Raw genomic sequence first — 17,526 nt, forward strand, 5'->3', positions numbered from 1 at the left:
TGATTTAAAACAAAGGGGTTTATAAAGGTAAAGGGGTGACAGTTGAAGGGGTTTAAAATAAAGGGCTTAAAAATAAAAGGGTTCAAAGGAAAACGCTTAAAAGCGCCGTGTAAAGGTGCTGGCGGGCACAGGGAACGGCGGCATCAGCGCGGGGAAATGGCAATAAAGGTGTGAAAATAAAGGTGTTAAAAGAACAAAATATAAAATTAAGGAATTGAAGCGAAAATAATTAAAAGGGGTTAAAACCGGGGTGGAAAGGGATATACAGGTCAGGGGCATGCGGGCACCAGGAATGGGGGCAGCAGGGCTGGAAAATAAAAATAAAGGGAGTTAAAGTAAAGGAATTAAAAGTAAAGGAGCTAAAGGAATTAAAATGTAGGCGTTTAAAACGAAGGATTTAAAAATGAAAGAATCAAAAGTGAAGTGTTTAAAAGCGAGGTGAAAAGGTTTGCGTGGGGACCGGGAAAAGACTTTTGGGGGGAAGGAATAAAAATAAAGAAGTTAAAATAAGATAGCTAAAGGCGTTTAAAAAAAAAGGGTTTAAAAGAAGGGAACTTAAAACGAAAGTGTTAAAAATAAAATAATTAAGAGATTAATTAAAAGGATTTAAAGTAAAGGGATTCGTAGCAGGATGAAAAGGTACATGTGAGCACCGAGAGAGGCGGCGCCTTCTACAGGGGCGGGAAAATTAAAAGAGTTAAACTAAAGTGATTGAAATTAAGGAAGTAAAAAAAAAAAAAAAAAAAAAGGAAGTAAAAAAAAGAACTTCAGGATAAAAGAATTCAAATGGACATTAAAACAAAACACTGCGCCGCCCGGGAATCGAACCCGGGTCGCAAGAATGGGAATCTTGCATGATACCACTACACCAGCGGCGCGGATGGGAGACGCAGCTTCCCGTGTCCTTCATGCTCCCGGAGCCCGCCAGGGCCGCGCTGCCGGCCCGCCCATCGCCCTGCGCCCTTCTCCGGCGCCATGCCGGGCCTCCGCCGCCTCCTCCCGCCGCCGCCGCCGCCGCTGCTGCTGCTGCTGCTGCTGCTGCTGGCCGCGCTCTGCCCGCCCGCCCGCAGCCTCCGACATGGGCCCGCCAGGATCGGTGCGCCGGGGGACACACGGGGACACGGACACCCCGCCGGGGACGGCACTGTGGGGCGGAGGGCGGCTCTCTGGGACGGGGAAAGCTGAGCGGGGAATCTCGTAAGGGGATCTGGCCCAGGGGCCGGGGCCCGGTGTCCCTTGCAGGGATCTCACAGGGGAGACTGTCAGCGGATGAGTGAGGGGCGGGGGGTGCCAGGGGGATCCTTTGAGGGGATCTGTGAGGAAGGTGTCAGGGGAGGATCCATTAAGGGGATTTATGTGGGTCAGAGAGTATTGCAGGCTGTCCCTTGAGGGATCTAACTGTGGGGGACCCATGAGGGATCTGTGAGGGGCAGGGGATTGTGAGTGGGATCCTTTGAGGGGGTCTGTGAGAAAGGTGTGAGGGGGAACCCCTCAAGGTCCCTGCAGGTCAGGGGGGGCCATGAGAGGAACTTTGAGGGACAGGGGATATGAGGGGGGGTCTGTTGAAGGGATCCCTTGGTCACGGGGCCTGGGAGGGATCTTTGAGGGGCAGGGAGTATGGGGGGGGGGTATGCCTTGAGAGATCTGTGCGGGGATGTCCCGTGAGGGGATCTGTCAATGAGGGGGTGTCCCATGAGGGGTGTGTCATGGGGCCGCGAGGAATCTGCGAGGGGGTTCCCGTGAGGGATCTGTCATGGGGTGTCCTGTAAGGGGATCCGTCATGGGGCCGTGAGGGATCTGTCATGGGTGTCCCGTGAGGGGATCTGTCAGTGAGGGGGTTCCCGTGAGGGATCTGTCATGGGTGTCCCGTGAGGGGACGTGTCACGGGCCGTGAGGGACCGGCGAGGGGCAGGGGCTGTGCCCCGGGGGCTCCCGGCGCTCTCAAGGTGACCGCGCCGCCTTCTCGCAGCCGTGGTGGGCGGCGGCATCGGCGGCTCGGCCGCCGCCTATTTCCTGCGGCAGAAGTTCGGGCCCGGCGTGCAGCTGCACGTGCTGGAGAAGGCGGCGCTGGGCGGGCGGCTGCACACGCTGGACGTGGAGGGGGCCGCCTACGAGGCCGGGGGCTCCGTCATCCACCCCCTCAACCTGCACATGAAGCATTTTGTCAAGGAGCTGGGTGAGCACGGGCCCCCCACCCCGCTGTCTCCATGTCCCAAAATTGTCCCAAAACTATCCCCCTGGGGTGCTCTGGGGCCGCTCTGCTGGGGGAAATCCCTCAAAACAGCAAGGTTTGGTAGCCCCTTATCCATGCCCAGCAGCCCTCATATCCTGCTCCAGTGGTCTCCCTTCTTTTCCAGTAACCTCCATATCCTTCCCCAGTAGGCCCTCACATCCTTCCCCAATAGCCCGCCCTTCTTTTCCCAGTATTGCCCCATGTCCTTCCCCAATAGTTCCCCTTCTTGTCCCAATATCCTCCCCATATAGTTCCCTAGTAATCACCTTTCTCCAATATCCCTCCCCCACAGGCCACTTTCCTCCCCAAGTAGCCCCCATCACCTCCCCCATGCCCCCTGTGGTACCCCAGCCCCACTCCAGGCAAAGGAAACCCATATCCCAATGGGAATGGTCCTGCCCCTCCCCACAGGTGACCCACTGATGGCATCATAAAGGTCCAAAATTCACCTCCAATCACTCCCTGGCCCACGGTCAAGGGCTAATTCCCCTTTCCATGCCTTGGGACTCCGATCTTCAATCACTCACCCTTGTCAGCACGAAGCCAGGTTATCTCAGGAAGTTAAAATTGAGGTGGAATAACTCTACCTTTCCCTAAATTACCTTTCTCTCTTTTTCCCAAAGGCCTATCAGTCGCCTCACCCGAGGGCAGCCTTGCAGGTGTTTACAATGGGGAGGAATTTGTGTTTGAGGAGAGCAGCTGGTCCTTCCTCAACCTCCTCAAACTGCTCTGGCACTACGGCTTCAACCCCTTGCGCATGTCCATGTGGGTGGAGGACATCCTGGACAAGTTCATGAGGTGGGTTGGGGCCCTGAGGGGGAAAAACTGGGAAAGGACCTTAAAAACACCTCATTCCATGGGCAGGGACACCTTCCACTGTCCCAGGTTGCTCCAAGCTCCGTCCAGCCTGGCCTTGGACACTTGCAGGGATGGGGCAGCCACAGCTTCTGTGGGGAAACTCTGCCAGGGCCTCTCCACCCTCATAAAAATCCCCAATACCCAACCACAACCTGCCCCTTTGTGCTGCCCCTCCAGGCCCTTGTCCTGCTGCTCCCACGGAGCCGCCCCACGAGATCCCCGCAGCTCCCAGGGCCGCAGAGCTCGTTAACAGAGACAATTTCTTGTCTGCAATTAAAGGATCTACCGGTACCAGATGCACGACTACGCCTTCAGCAGCAACGAGCGCCTGCTGCACGCCCTGGGGGGCAACGACTTCATGCAGCTGCTCAACCAGACCATTGACGAGGCCATGCAGAAAGCAGGATTCTCCCAGAAATTCATCAACGAGGTGGTTTGTCCAACCATGAGGGTGAACTATGGCCAAGGGGTCACCATCAATGGCTTTGTAGGTGAGTGTTTGGAGGCAGCCTCCCATCCGGTTGGGGTGGTGGGGATCCTGCTCCCTGGGCTCCAAGCTCTGTGTCCCAAAGAGATGTTGATCCCCCTTGATTTTGCAGTTGGTTTTTCCCATGGTTTCCTTGCAGGAGCTGTGTCTCTAGCTGGGGTGCAGTCTGGCCTTTGGTCCGTGAAAGGAGGGAACAAACTTGTCTGCTCCGGCCTCATCTACTCCTCCAAGGCCGAGGTTATCCCGGGAACAGTCGTGTCCATAGAGCCCAAAACCAGACCCAGCCGTGGTGGTGAGTGGGGCTGGAGTTCCCGTCAGTGGGGAGGGCGTGGGGACACTGGAGACCAACCTCGGCCCCTTGGGGGTTTCACAATGACAATTCCTCCCTGGGAGGCTGGGGAGGGGCTGGGATGGAATTCCCGGAGAATCTCCTGGATCCTGGATCCCTGGAAGTGTCCAAGGCCAGGTAGGACGGGGCTTGGATAGAGGAGGGTGTCCCTGCCATGGAACTGGATGGGCTTTGAGATCCCTTCCAACCCAAACCATTCCACGATTCCATGAGAACAGGGCTCAAAACCCAGCTGAATGTTGAAATGCCAGGGACACTCAGGATTCCCTCCCAGCATGGTCAGGATAACTGAGCTGTTCTCCGCAGGGGACCCGGGGAAGGTCTACGAGGTCACCTACAACACGTCCTCGGGGCTGACAGGGGACACCTACGACATCGTGCTCATCGCAGCCCCGCTCGGCCGCAAGTTGGCCAACATCACCTTCCGCAACTTCGACCCTCCCATCCCGGAATTCCCAAATCCCTACCACCAAACTGTCACCACCTTGGTGCACGGGCGCTTGAACGCCTCCTTCTTCGGTTACCACGACCCCCAGGCTTTTCACTTGGGGGCCATTTTCACCACGGACAACCCCAAACTGTTCATCAACAGCCTGGGCGTGGTGTCCCCCGTAGGGGCCACGGGCAGGAAGCTGCTGTTGCAGTCGGCCGTCTGGAAGGTGTTTTCCAAGGAAGAGCTGACCAAGGAGCAGCTGAACCTGCTCTTCTCCTCCTACGACTCGGTGAAGGTGAAGCCGTGGCTGGCGTACCCCGAGTACAGCGCTCCCGAGAGGTTTCCTCCCCTGGTCCTGCACGAGCAGCTGTACTACCTGAACGGGCTGGAGCGCGCGGCCAGCGCCATGGAGATGAGCGCCATCGCCGCCCGCAACGCCGCCCTGCTCGCCTTCCACCGCTGGCGCGGCCACAGCGCCAGCATCGACCAGGAGGACCTGCACGAGAAGCTCAAGACGGAGCTCTGAGAGCCCCAGGGCTTAATTAGCACTAATGAACTCCGTGCTTCGCCCCTCTGAGGAGGTGTTTTGTAGGATCATTGGATTCCTAAAGTAGGAAGACTCTCAACATGATCAAGACCTTCAAGATTAAGACCTTCCAGACAGCCACTTAACAGCCAAGTAATTAACACAACTGAACTCCATGCTTTGCCCCTCCAAGGAGGTGTTTCATAGGATCATGGGATCCCTAAATTTTAAAGACTTTCAAGATGATCAAGACCTTCAAGACATCTTAATTTTCATTTATGAACTCTCTACTTTGCCCCTCTGAGAATGTGTTTCATGGGATCATGGGATCCTTAAGGCTGGAAGACTCTCAAGATGATCAAGACCTTCAGGATCATCAAGATCTTCAAGATGAAGACCGTCAGGACAGCCAATTAAGAGGCAAGTAATTAATACCAATGAATTCTGTGCTTTGCCCCTCCAAGGAGGTGTTTTGTAGGATCATGGGATCCTTAAGTGTGGAAGATCTTTAAGATCTTCAAGAACAGCAAGACTTTCAAGACCATCAAGATGCTGTTATTAACTCAAATGAACTCCATACTTCACTCCTCCAAGGAGGTGTTCCATAGGATTGTGGGATCCTTATGGCTGGAAGATCATCAAGACCTTCAAGATCTTCAAGATGCTGTAATTAATGAACTCTGAACTTTGCCCCTCTAAGGAGGTATCTCATAGGATCATGAGATCCTTAACTTTGGAAGATCTTCAAGATGATCAAGACCGTCACGACCTTCAAGATGCCATAATTAACATTAATGAACTCTGCTTCACCCCTCCAAGGAGGTGTCTCATGGGATTGTGGGATCCTTAAGGCTGGAAGAGCTTCAAGAACTTCATGACCCTCAAGGTCATCAAGACCTTCAAGAACATGAAAACCTTCAAGACCTTCAGGATCTTCAACACCTCCTAGATCATCAACAGCCTCAAGGTCATCAAGACCTTCAGGCCCAACCGTCAGCCCACCCACGTTCACGTTAACGATGTCCTCAAGCGCTGCGTCCGTGCGTCGTCTGGACACTTCAGGGATGGTGACTCCAGCCCCGACCCAGGCTGGACAACCCTTCCTCGCATGACAAAATTCTTCCCAATGTCTCATCTGGACCTGTCCCGGCCCCACCTGGAAGCTCTTTGGCCAACTCAGGAGGGAGCAGGAGCAGGGAAACGTTCCCAAGTGAGCCGGGACATTTTCCTCAGGCGGATTCCTCAGTTTCCCTCCAACTCCGTGAGTTATCCCTGTCTGAGATCAGGGAATTCATTCCAAGTGCCGCACTGACCCCAAAAGTGCCCTCCAGCTGGGAATGTCCCCTCCCTGGCTGTCCATCCCCCTGCCCCAGCTTTTCCAAAGGGGCTGCCCAGGAATTATTGCTCAGGGTGGGAACTGGGGGAACGGGGTACTGGGAGCTGCCAGAATGGGTGGGAAAGAGGAAAAACCACCCGTACCCATCGCTGAGGTGAGGCGTGAAGGAGTTAATAAAGAAGTTTTAAATCCTGAGCGTTTTTGAGGAGAAAATCACCAAAAGTAGCACAAATTTAACACCCACTTCAATCCGTTCCCTGTGCCCCATGAATGCCCCCTCTGCCCCCCAATCCATTCCCTGTGTCCCCTAAACACACCCTGTGCCCCCCAGTCCATTCCATGTGCCCCCTCCCTGCCCCCTGTTGTGCCGGCCATCAGTGGGGCTGGACGCCTCCCAGTCACAAGTGACCTTGACCTTGACTCCATCAGCCTCTGCCTGTGACAGAAAGGAAACGTCTGTGGGGCAGAGGGCATGGAGAGGAGGAGGGGCCTGGCTGCAGGAACGGGGAACAGGGGGGCACTGGGGGCGGTGGGGGAGAACAGGGGGGCACTGGGAGCACCAGGACGCATTAGGGATGATCAGGTGGGTGGTGAGGGGACGCTGCAGGTGATGGGAGCACTGGGAGCATGATGGGGTAATAATGGGGGGCACTGGGGAGGATGGGGGGCACTGGTGTGGCAATGGGGGCACTGGGGGATGATGGGGTGGGCGATGAGGGGACACTGCAGTTAAGGGGGGGCACTGGGGGTGATGCTTGGGCACAGTGGGGGGAGCCTGGTCTGCGCTGTGCAAGGCACGTGGTGACCCCGTGCGTGTGCAGGGCGTGCGGGGGTCCCGCGCTGGCCTGAGGTGTCCCCGGGCCGTGCACACCTACACACACACGGGCACACTCAAACGTACACGCGTGTGAACACAGGAACACGCGAACACACAAACGCGTGCAGAGGTGGGCACACGCAGAACACGTGCAGACACTCACACGTGCGCACACGCGCCGCACCCGATGGCGGCCAGGCCGCCGTATCTCCCCCTGTAGCCGCGCACATCCCACACCGCGCTGTGCTCTGTCTCCCCACCATTCCGCTGTCTTTCTCTGGATGCGCCGCTACTCGGGTGAGTGCGGTACCGCGCCGCGGGCCGCCATTGGCTGGCGGGGCGGCGCACGGGGAAGCGGCGGGAAGGCCCGCGCGGCTCCCATTGGCTGGCGCGGGGAGACGCACGGCGCGCTGACGTCAGAACGCGGCGCGCGGCAGAGACGGGTCGGGGGCTGCCATCGCCATGAGCAAAGCGCACCCGCCAGAGCTGAAAAAGTGGGTCTGGGGGCGCCGGGGCTGGGCCGGGGCTGGGCCGGGGGACGAGGGGAGCCGGGCAGGGTGAGGGGGGAAGCGGGGACCGGAACAGCGCTCTTCGGTGCTTGCCGGTGTCCCGGCGTGCACCGCGCGGCCCCGGTGTCATGGCGGCGGGGGGGGGCGCGGCTCGCCCCGGTGTCATGAGGGGATAATGGCGGGGGTCTCCTGGGCCGTCCCCACCCGCCGCTGCTGAGCCGGGCCCGTCTCGTTGCAGGTTCATGGACAAGAAGCTGTCGTGTGAGTTGTGGGGCTGCTCCCACCCCGATCCCCCTCGCGGTGCCCGGGGACCCCCGCCCGCCCCCATCCCCTTCACGGCCCCCGCGGCCCCAGCAATGCCGGGTTTGTGGTTTGGGGACGCTCCAGAGCCCCCTTCCCCTTCCCAGACCCCGCTGTGGGGGTCTCCTGAGCCCCCCGCCCACCCCTCACGGTGCCCAGGGAGGGGCTCCCTGTGCTGGGGCTGGCGCTCGCACCAGCCCACCCCTGACTGATATCAGACCTCCCAGCCTATTAATTAAAATTCCAATTCATCCATTTAAACCATAATTCGTCAATTTAACTATAACATGAATTGAAGATTGGCTCTTAGCCACTTTTCCTTGCCCCAGTAATGGGTCCCATTAAGCCTTTCCCATTCACCCCCCGCCCCGCGGGTCCCGCTCCTTCCGAGGGGCCGGTTTGGGGTGAAAGCCCGCGGGTTTGGGCACTCTCCACCCCTCACGCCCCGGTCCCCGCAGTGAAGCTCAACGGCGGGCGGCACGTGCAGGGGATCCTGCGGGGCTTCGACCCCTTCATGAACCTGGTGATCGACGAGTGCGTGGAGATGGCGCCGGGCGGGCAGCAGAACAACATCGGCATGGTGGTGAGTGGCACTGGGAGCACTGGTGGAACCGTGTGTGCAGAATGAGTAGGAAATTTGGGGAGGGACAGGTTTGGGATGTGTCAGTTGGGAATTCGGCAGAGCTTTGGGTGCTTCTCCTTTTCAGAGAGGTGAAGTCTTAGCTGGAAACACCTGGAGGGATGATGGATGGATGGATGGATGGACGGACCCAAGGGTTGGTGGGAATGGGGCCAAACCCATCTGGTATCAGTGATGTCCCCAAGGTTCAGGAGAGGATCCAGCCCTGTTCAATACCTTTATCCATGATCTGGCGGGGGAATCAAGGGACCCCCCAGTGAATTTATGGATGGCACCAAGGTGGGAGGGACACAGATCTGCTGGAATAGGGTCAGGAAAAGGGTCTGGAGCACCTGGAGAGGCTGAGGGAGCTGGGAAAGGGGCTCAGCCTGGAGAAAAGGGGATTGGGGGGACCCTGTGGCTCTGCACAAGTCCCTGCCAGGAGGGGACAGTCGGGGGGGATTTGGGATCTTCTCCCAGGGAACAGGGACAGGAGGAGAGGGAACGGCCTCAGGCTGGGCCAGGGGAGGCTCAGGGTGGACAGCAGCAGGAATTTCCCCATGGAAAGGGTGCTCAGGCCTTGGAAGTGCCCAGGGAGGTTTGGATCCCCATCCCTGGAGGTGTCCAAGAAATCCCTGGAGGTGGCACTCAGAACTCTGGGCTGGGGACAAGGTTGGACTCCCATGATCCCAGAGGTCTTTTCCACCCTCAGGGATTTTGGGATTCTGTGATCCTTGGGGATTTAGGGTTAAATTCAGTCCGTTTTCATCCTTGTAGGGGAATTCCAGCCAATTTTTCAAAGATTTTTGGGAAAATAAACTGGAGGGAAGAAACCATAACAGCTCTCCCCTTCCCCTTCCAGGTGATCCGAGGGAACAGCATCATCATGCTGGAAGCTTTGGAACGAGTATAAACCTCTGGAAAACCCCAAATCCCGACCCACCGGTTCCAGTCCCTCGTCCAAGACGCCGCCCATGAGTGTACAATAATTTTGTTTTTGTTATTAAATCAATTTTGTAATGGTTGACCTAACTCAAGCCTTTCTCACATCACTTTTTGGCAGCTGGGCGTTAATTCCGCTCCCAGTCCTAGGAACACTCATGGAAAATGTTAATTTTTTGCAGTGGGCGTTAAATTTGTGCTACTTTTGGTGATTTTCTCCTCAAAAACGCTCAGGATTTAAAACTTCTTTATTAACTCCTTCATGCCTCACCACAGCGATGGGTACGGGTGGTTTTTCCTCTTTCCCACCCATTCTGGCAGCTCCCAGTACCCCGTTCCCCCAGTTCCCACCCTGAGCAATAATTCCTGGGCAGCCCCTTTGGAAAAGCTGGGGCAGGGGGATGGACAGCCAGGGAGGGGACATTCCCAGCTGGAGGGCACTTTTGGGGTCAGTGCGGCACTTGGAATGAATTCCCTGATCTCAGACAGGGATAACTCACGGAGTTGGAGGGAAACTGAGGAATCCGCCTGAGGAAAATGTCCCGGCTCACTTGGGAACGTTTCCCTGCTCCTGCTCCCTCCTGAGTTGGCCAAAGAGCTTCCAGGTGGGGCCGGGACAGGTCCAGATGAGACATTGGGAAGAATTTTGTCAGGGGAGGAAGGGCTGTCCAGCCTGGGTCGGGGCTGGAGTCACCATCCCTGAAGTGTCCAGACGACGCACGGACTCGGCGCTTGAGGACATCGTTAACGTGAACGTGGGTGGGCTGACGGTTGGGATTGAAGGTCTTGATGACCTTGAGGCTCTTGATGATCTAGGAGGTCTTGATCATATTGCTGGTCTTGAAGCTCTTCCAGCCTTAAGGATCCCACAATCCCATGAGACACCTCCTTGGTGGGGCGAAGCACGGAGTTCATTAGAGTTAATTACGGCATCTTGAAGGTCTTGAAGATCTTAAAGGTCTTGATCATCTTGAAGACCTTCCAACCTTAAGGATCCCATGAAACACCTCCTTGGAGCAGTGAAGTAGAGAGTTCATTAATGTTAGTTACGGCATCTTGAAGGTCGTGACGGTCTTGAGGGTCTTTGATGGTCTTGATGATCTTGAAGGTCTTGATCATCTTGAAGGTCTTCCAACTTTAAGGATCTCATGATCCTATGAAACACCTCCCTGGAGGGGCAAAGTACTGAGTTCATAAATGATAATTAAGACGACTTGAAGGTCTTGACGGTCTTGAAGATCTTCAAGATCATGAAGGTTTTGATGGTCTTGAAGACCTTGAAGATCTTGATGATCTTGATCTTGAAGGTCTTGATCATCTTGAAAGTCTTTAAGATTTAGGGATCCCATGATCCTATGAAACACCTCCTTGGAGGGGCAAAGCATGGAGTTCATTAGTGTTAATTACTTGGCTGTTAAGTGGCTGTCTGGAAGGTCTTAATCTTGAAGGTCTTGATCATCTTGAGTCTTCCTACTTTACGGACCCGATGATCCTACAAAACACCTCCTCAGAGGGGCGAAGCACGGAGTTCATTAGTGCTAATTAAGCCCCGGGGGCTCTCAGAGCTCCGTCTTGAGCTTCTCGTGCAGGTCCTCCTGGTCGATGCTGGCGCTGTGGCCGTGCCAGCGGTGGAAGGCGAGCAGGGCGGCGTTGCGGGCGGCGATGGCGCTCATCTCCATGGCGCTGGCCGCGCGCTCCAGCCCGTTCAGGTAGTACAGCTGCTCGTGCAGGACCAGGGGAGGAAACCTCTCGGGAGCGCTGTACTCGGGGTACGCCAGCCACGGCTTCACCTTCACCGAGTCGTAGGAGGAGAAGAGCAGGTTCAGCTGCTCCTTGGTCAGCTCTTCATTGGAAAACACCTTCCAGACATCAGAGTGCAACGGCAGCTTCCTGCCCGTGTCCGTGTCCCCTGTGGGGGGCTCTATGTTCACGCTGTTGATGAACAGTTTGGGGTTGTCTGTGGTGAAAATTGACCTGAAGTTAAAAGCCTGGGGGTCGTGGTAGCCAAAGAAGGAGGCGTTCAAGCGCCCTTGCACCAAGGTGGTGAAGATCTGTTGGTAGGGATTTGGGAATTCCGGGATGGGAGGGTCGAAGTTGCGGAAGGTGATGTTGGCCAACTTGCGGCCGAGCGGGGCCGCGATGAGCACGATGTCGTAGGTGTCCCCTGTCAGCCCCGAGGACGTGTTGTAGGTGACCTCGTAGACCTTCCCCGGGTCCCCTGCGGAGAACAGCTCAGTTATCCTGACCATGCTGGGAGGGAATCCTGAGTGTCCCTGGCATTTCAACATTCAGCTGGGTTTTGAGCCCTGTTCTCATGGAATCGTGGAATGGTTTGGGTTGGAAGGGATCTCAAAGCCCATCCAGTTCCATAGCAGGGACACCCTCCTCTATCCAAGCCCCGTCCTACCTGGCCTTGGACACTTCCAGGGATCCAGGATCCAGGAGATTCTCCGGGAATTCCATCCCAGCCCCTCCCCAGCCTCCCAGGGAGGAATTGTCATTGTGAAACCCCCAAGGGGCCGAGGTTGGTCTCCAGTGTCCCCACGCCCTCCCCACTGACGGGAACTCCAGCCCCACTCACCGCCACGGCTGGGTCTGGTTTTGGGCTCTATGGACACGACTGTTCCCGGGATAACCTCGGCCTTGGAGGAGTAGATGAGGCCGGAGCAGACAAGTTTGTTCCCTCCTTTCACGGACCAAAGGCCAGACTGTATCCAGGCCATGGACACAGCTCCTGCAAGGAAACCACAGCTGTCAGAGCAGAGAAACACGGAAAAAACCAACTGCAAAATCGGGGGGGATCAACAACCCTTTGGGACAGAGCAGGACCACCACCACCCCAACAGGATGGGAGGCTGCCTCCAACCACTCACCTACAAGGCCATTGACCTTGCCTCCTTGGCCGTAAGCAAACCTCATGGTTGGACAAACCACCTCGTTGATGAATTTCTGGGAGAATCCTGCTTTCTGCATGGCCTCGTCAATGGTCTGGTTGAGCAGCTGCATGAAGTCGTTGCCCCCCAGGGCGTGCAGCAGGCGCTCGTTGCTGCTGAAGGCGTAGTCGTGCATCTGGTACCGGTAGATCCTTTAATTGCAGACAAGAAATTGTCTCTGTTAACGAGCTCTGCGGCCCTGGGAGCTGCGGGGATCTCGTGGGGCGGCTCCGTGGGAGCAGCAGGACAAGGGCCTGGAGGGGCAGCACAAAGGGGCAGGTTGTGGTTGGGTATTGGGGATTTTTATGAGGGTGGAGAGGCCCTGGCAGTTTCCCCACAGAAGCTGCGGCTGCCCCATCCCTGCAAGTGTCCAAGGCCAGGCTGGACGGAGCTTGGAGCAACCTGGGACAGTGGAAGGTGTCCCTGCCCATGGAATGAGGTGTTTTTAAGGTCCTTTCCCAGTTTTCCCCCCTCAGGGCCCCAACCCACCTCATGAACTTGTCCAGGATGTCCTCCACCCACGTGGACATGCGCAAGGGGTTGAAGCCGTAGTGCCAGAGCAGCTTGGGGTGGTTGAGGAAGGACCAGCTGCTCTCCTCAAACACAAATTCCTCCCCATTGTAAAAGCCCGCAGGGTTGCCCTGGACTGTGGTGGTTGAAAGACCTTTGGGAAAAGGAGGGAAAAAGGTAATTTAGGGAAAGGTAGAGTTATTCCACCTCAATTTTAACTTCCTGAGATAACCTGGCTTTGTGCTGACAAGAGTGAGTGATTGAAGATCGGAGTCCCAAGGCATGGAAAGGGGAATTAGCCCTTGACCGTGGGCCAGGGAGTGATTGGAGGTGAATTTTGGACCTTTATGATGCCATCAGTGGGTCACCTGTGGGGAGGGGCAGGACCATTCCCATTGGGATATGGGTTTCCTTTGCCTGGAGTGGGGCTGGGGTACCACAGGGGGCATGGGGGAGGTGATGGGGGCTACTTGGGGAGGAAAGTGGCCTGTGGGGGAGGGATATTGGAGAAAGGTGATTACTAGGGAACTATATGGGGAGGATATTGGGACAAGAAGGGGAACTATTGGGGAAGGACATGGGGCAATACTGGGAAAAGAAGGGCGGGCTATTGGGGAAGGATGTGAGGGCCTACTGGGGAAGGATATGGAGGTTACTGGAAAAGAAGGGAGACCACTGGAGCAGGATATGAGGGCTGCTGGGCATGGATAAGGGGCTACCAAACCTTGCTGTTTTGAGGGATTTCCCCCAGCAGAGCGGCCCCAGAGCACCCCAGGGGGATAGTTTTGGGACAATTTTGGGACATGGAGACAGCGGGGTGGGGGGCCCGTGCTCACCCAGCTCCTTGACAAAATGCTTCATGTGCAGGTTGAGGGGGTGGATGACGGAGCCCCCGGCCTCGTAGGCGGCCCCCTCCACGTCCAGCGTGTGCAGCCGCCCGCCCAGCGCCGCCTTCTCCAGCACGTGCAGCTGCACGCCGGGCCCGAACTTCTGCCGCAGGAAATAGGCGGCGGCCGAGCCGCCGATGCCGCCGCCCACCACGGCTGCGAGAAGGCGGCGCGGTCACCTTGAGAGCGCCGGGAGCCCCCGGGGCACAGCCCCTGCCCCTCGCCGGTCCCTCACGGCCCGTGACACGTCCCCTCACGGGACACCCATGACAGATCCCTCACGGGAACCCCCTCACTGACAGATCCCTCACGGGACACCCATGACAGATCCCTCACGGCCCCATGACGGATCCCCTTACAGGACACCCCATGACAGATCCCTCACGGGAACCCCCTCGCAGATTCCTCGCGGCCCCATGACACACCCCTCATGGGACACCCCCTCATTGACAGATCCCCTCACGGGACATCCCCGCACAGATCTCTCAAGGCATACCCCCCCCCCATACTCCCTGCCCCTCAAAGATCCCTCCCAGGCCCCGTGACCAAGGGATCCCTTCAAGAGACCCCCCCTCATATCCCCTGTCCCTCAAAGTTCCTCTCATGGCCCCCCCTGACCTTCAGGGACCTTGAGGGGTTCCCCCTCACACCTTTCTCACAGACCCCCTCAAAGGATCCCACTCACAATCCCCTGCCCCTCACAGATCCCTCATGGGTCCCCCACAGTTAGATCCCTCAAGGGACAGCCTGCAATACTCCCTGACCCACATAAATCCCCTTAATGGATCCTCCCCTGACACCTTCCTCACAGATCCCCTCAAAGGATCCCCCTGGCACCCCCCGCCCCTCACTCATCCGCTGACAGTCTCCCCTGTGAGATCCCTGCAAGGGACACCGGGCCCCGGCCCCTGGGCCAGATCCCCTTACGAGATTCCCCGCTCAGCTTTCCCCGTCCCAGAGAGCCGCCCTCCGCCCCACAGTGCCGTCCCCGGCGGGGTGTCCGTGTCCCCGTGTGTCCCCCGGCGCACCGATCCTGGCGGGCCCATGTCGGAGGCTGCGGGCGGGCGGGCAGAGCGCGGCCAGCAGCAGCAGCAGCAGCAGCAGCGGCGGCGGCGGCGGCGGCGGGAGGAGGCAGCGGAGGCCCGGCATGGCGCCGGAGAAGGGCGCAGGGCGATGGGCGGGCCGGCAGCGCGGCCCCGCTTCGATCCGCCGGCGGCGCATGGATCTTTTAGCGCCCCTTTGGATTTCTTCATCCTCAGTTCCAAAGTCCTTTCTTTTACTTCCTTTCCTTTTCTTTTAATTACTTTAGTTTAACCCCTTTGTTTTAATTTTCCCGCCCCTGTAGACGGTGCCCCCGTTCTCGGTGCCCACATGTACCTTTTCACCCTTTACTTTCAATTATTTTTAATATTTTAAAATTTTTTAATATAAAATTATTTTTAAAAATTATTTTAATTTTTCCTTTTAATCCCTGTACTTTTAACTCCTTTGCTTTTAATCCCTCACTTTTAATTATTTCTTGAAAACGACCCCACTATATTGGCTTTCGCATTTGTGTATTGGCCTTTACATGCTACTGATTTTAATATAGCGCAATTAATAACCCCTTTTATCTGCTTGCTAATAAAACTTGATTTCGCATTTCAAGTATGCACCGTATAGCCCATGGAAGTAGTAGTGTGATGAATATATTATGTTGATGTATACGCTTTATAGCGTATAAAAATAATTGCGCGATGAACGTATTGCACTGTAGGCTTTAGCAAAATATGTTAAAATATTTCTATGTAAGCGAGAAAACTGTATAGAGCAATTAAGTTGTTTCCCACATCTACTGACTGCCCTCTCTGATAACCGTGACACAAACCAGAGCACCGGAGAAGAATTAGAGAAGAACTTGTTAATTCCTCGTTATCAGGGAAGTGTGAAACAACAAACTGAAGCCACGAGAAGGAATTAAGTACACCGACCTGATCTGCAGGATGTCGCGTAGATAAGTCAGAGTGGAAAACCAAAACAAAGGGAAGTTTCTACAACATCAAAAGCTACCAAGAATGTTTGAATAATGCATAAAACTTACGAAATATGTACGTACCTCAGTAAAATAACAGTGTAGAGATAACACTGCCTTAACGTACAAGGTACTGATAGCCAGGAACACCCCAGCGCTGGACACTCTCCTTTTTTTATTCCCTTATTAAACTTCTGGAAAACATTCTAAGAGTGAACTTCAGTTTCCCACATTATTTTATTTTTAACGCCTTCGTTTTAAATTCCTTTCGTTTAAACGCCTTTATTTTTAGCTACTTTAATTACTTTACTTCTATTTCCCCCCACCCCAAAGCCTCTGTTCCCGGTCCCCACATGAACCTTTTCAACCTGCTTTTAAACCCTTCACTTTTGATCATTTCATTTTTAAACCCTTCATTTTAAATCCCTTTAGTTAATGTTTTTAAATTAATTTATTTTAATTCCTTTATTTTAGTAATCTTTCTCCTAGTCCCTGTATTTTATAAACTTTATTCCCCCACCCCGGTGCCCCGTTCCTGATGTCCCTTTCCTACTGTGACTTGACCTCCAATTCTTTCATTTTTATATCCCATAATCTTAAACTCCTTCATTTCAAACGCCCCGGGACAGCACCGGGACCCTGGGCAGGACCTGAGCCCCCCAATCCCTGTCCTGTGCCCCCTAAATCCATTCCCTGTGCCCCCTAAATGCACCGTGCCCCCCATCCATTCCCCGTGCCCCCCAAACACACCGTGTGCCCCCAATCCATTCCCCGTGCCCCCCAAACACACCGTGTGCCCCCAATCCATTCCCCGTGCCCCCCAAACACACCGTGTGCCCCCAATCCATTCCCCGTGCCCCCCAAACACACCGTGTGCCCCCAATCCATTCCCCGTGCCCCCCAAACACACCGTGTGACCCCAATCCATTCCCCGTGCCCCCCAAACACACCGTGTGCTCCCAATCCATTCCCCGTGCCCCCAAACACACCCAGCGCATCTCCTCACCCCGCCCCGCTCTGACGTCAGCGCGCCGTACGTCTCCTCGCCCCAGCCAATGGCAGCCGCGCGCACCTCCCCGCGCGCCGCCTCGGCAGCCAATGGCGGCCCGCGGAGCGCTACCGCGCTCACCCGAGTAGCGGCGCAGCCGCGGGACGTTAGCGGAATAGTAGAGGGGGAAAGCAGGGGGCGGTGTGGGGAGTGCGCGGCCACAGGGGGAGGTACGGCGGTATGGCCGCCAGCGGGTGCGGCGCGTGTGCGCACGTGTTGTGCTTGAGTGTGTCAACAGGTGCACACGTGTGTGCGTCTGCGCGTGTCCGTGTGTGTGTAGGTGCGCATGGCCCGGGGTCACCTCAGGGACCCGCCGCACACGCTGCACACGCACGGGGTCACCCTGTCCCTTGCACACACACGCTGGGCACACCCCAAGCCTTGCACAGCGCAGACCTGGCTCCCCCCACTGTGCCCAAGCATCACTCCCAGTGTCCCCCCTTACCTGCAGTGTCCCCTCATCGCCCACCCCATCACCCTCCAGTGTCCCCTCAGCAGGCACCCCATCATCCCCAGTGACTCTATCACCTTCCCATTGCTCCCAAACACCCCCAATGCCCCCTTACCACCCACACCATCACCTCCAGCTCCTCCAGTGCCTCCCATCACCCCCCCCAGAGTCCCTCTATTGCCCCCCATTACCACCCTAGTGGTTTTTGGGGGCAATAGAAAACCATCACCCCCAGTGGTCCTCAGTGCCCCCATCACCTAGAGTACCCTACATTACC

At 56.1% G+C, this 17,526-nt stretch overlaps 3 protein-coding genes and 1 non-coding gene across 4 annotated transcripts; 2 read left to right on the forward strand and 2 right to left on the reverse strand.

The window, feature by feature from the left end:
* Window positions 1-807: 807 nt before the first annotated feature.
* TRNAG-CCC (transfer RNA glycine (anticodon CCC)) lies at window positions 808-878 on the reverse strand. Its single transcript has one exon. It is a non-coding gene; the product is annotated as a tRNA-Gly (tRNA).
* A 73-nt stretch (window positions 879-951) lies between these two features.
* PCYOX1 (prenylcysteine oxidase 1) lies at window positions 952-6,417 on the forward strand. Its single transcript, XM_066206300.1, has 6 exons — window positions 952-1,096; window positions 1,970-2,176; window positions 2,857-3,031; window positions 3,371-3,582; window positions 3,718-3,870; window positions 4,234-6,417. Exons 1-6 carry the CDS (start codon window positions 976-978, stop codon window positions 4,884-4,886), a joined length of 1,521 nt encoding a protein of 506 aa, XP_066062397.1. The 5' UTR covers window positions 952-975; the 3' UTR covers window positions 4,887-6,417.
* A 1,026-nt stretch (window positions 6,418-7,443) lies between these two features.
* Window positions 7,444-9,499, forward strand: SNRPG (small nuclear ribonucleoprotein polypeptide G). Its single transcript, XM_066206099.1, has 4 exons — window positions 7,444-7,533; window positions 7,787-7,809; window positions 8,307-8,431; window positions 9,330-9,499. Exons 1-4 carry the CDS (start codon window positions 7,502-7,504, stop codon window positions 9,378-9,380), a joined length of 231 nt encoding a protein of 76 aa, XP_066062196.1. The 5' UTR covers window positions 7,444-7,501; the 3' UTR covers window positions 9,381-9,499.
* Window positions 9,500-9,639: 140 nt separating this feature from the next.
* LOC136302636 (prenylcysteine oxidase 1-like) lies at window positions 9,640-16,454 on the reverse strand. The gene is made up of 6 exons (XM_066206098.1): window positions 14,768-16,454; window positions 13,689-13,895; window positions 12,832-13,006; window positions 12,283-12,494; window positions 11,991-12,143; window positions 9,640-11,627 (listed from the first exon to the last, which is right to left on the reverse strand). The coding sequence occupies exons 1-6, from the start codon at window positions 14,958-14,960 to the stop codon at window positions 10,969-10,971; spliced, it is 1,599 nt and encodes a 532-aa protein (XP_066062195.1). The 5' UTR covers window positions 14,961-16,454; the 3' UTR covers window positions 9,640-10,968.
* Between the last annotated feature and the right edge of the window lie 1,072 nt (window positions 16,455-17,526).

The sequence above is a fragment of the Chamaea fasciata genome, unplaced genomic scaffold, assembly GCF_029207755.1.
Source record: "Chamaea fasciata isolate MVZ Bird 193981 ecotype frontalis unplaced genomic scaffold, bChaFas1.0.hap1 SCAF_30, whole genome shotgun sequence".
NCBI lineage: Eukaryota > Metazoa > Chordata > Aves > Passeriformes > Sylviidae > Chamaea > Chamaea fasciata.

Excerpts from the sequence above, each read along its gene's own strand:
- LOC136302636 (XM_066206098.1), bottom strand. The coding sequence starts at position 14,960 with ATGCGCCGCCGGCGGATCGAAGCGGGGCCGCGCTGCCGGCCCGCCCAT. Across the intron at positions 12,495-12,831 it reads ATCCTGGACAAGTTCATGAG|GATCTACCGGTACCAGATGC; the intron begins GTGGGTTGGGGC and ends CTGCAATTAAAG. Across the intron at positions 12,144-12,282 it reads CAAGGTCAATGGCCTTGTAG|GAGCTGTGTCCATGGCCTGG; the intron begins GTGAGTGGTTGG and ends GTTTCCTTGCAG.
- PCYOX1 (XM_066206300.1), top strand. The coding sequence starts at position 976 with ATGCCGGGCCTCCGCCGCCTCCTCCCGCCGCCGCCGCCGCCGCTGCTG. Across the intron at positions 1,097-1,969 it reads ACATGGGCCCGCCAGGATCG|CCGTGGTGGGCGGCGGCATC; the intron begins GTGCGCCGGGGG and ends GCCTTCTCGCAG. Across the intron at positions 3,032-3,370 it reads ATCCTGGACAAGTTCATGAG|GATCTACCGGTACCAGATGC; the intron begins GTGGGTTGGGGC and ends CTGCAATTAAAG.
- SNRPG (XM_066206099.1), top strand. The coding sequence starts at position 7,502 with ATGAGCAAAGCGCACCCGCCAGAGCTGAAAAA. Across the intron at positions 7,534-7,786 it reads CACCCGCCAGAGCTGAAAAA|GTTCATGGACAAGAAGCTGT; the intron begins GTGGGTCTGGGG and ends GTCTCGTTGCAG. Across the intron at positions 7,810-8,306 it reads CATGGACAAGAAGCTGTCGT|TGAAGCTCAACGGCGGGCGG; the intron begins GTGAGTTGTGGG and ends CGGTCCCCGCAG.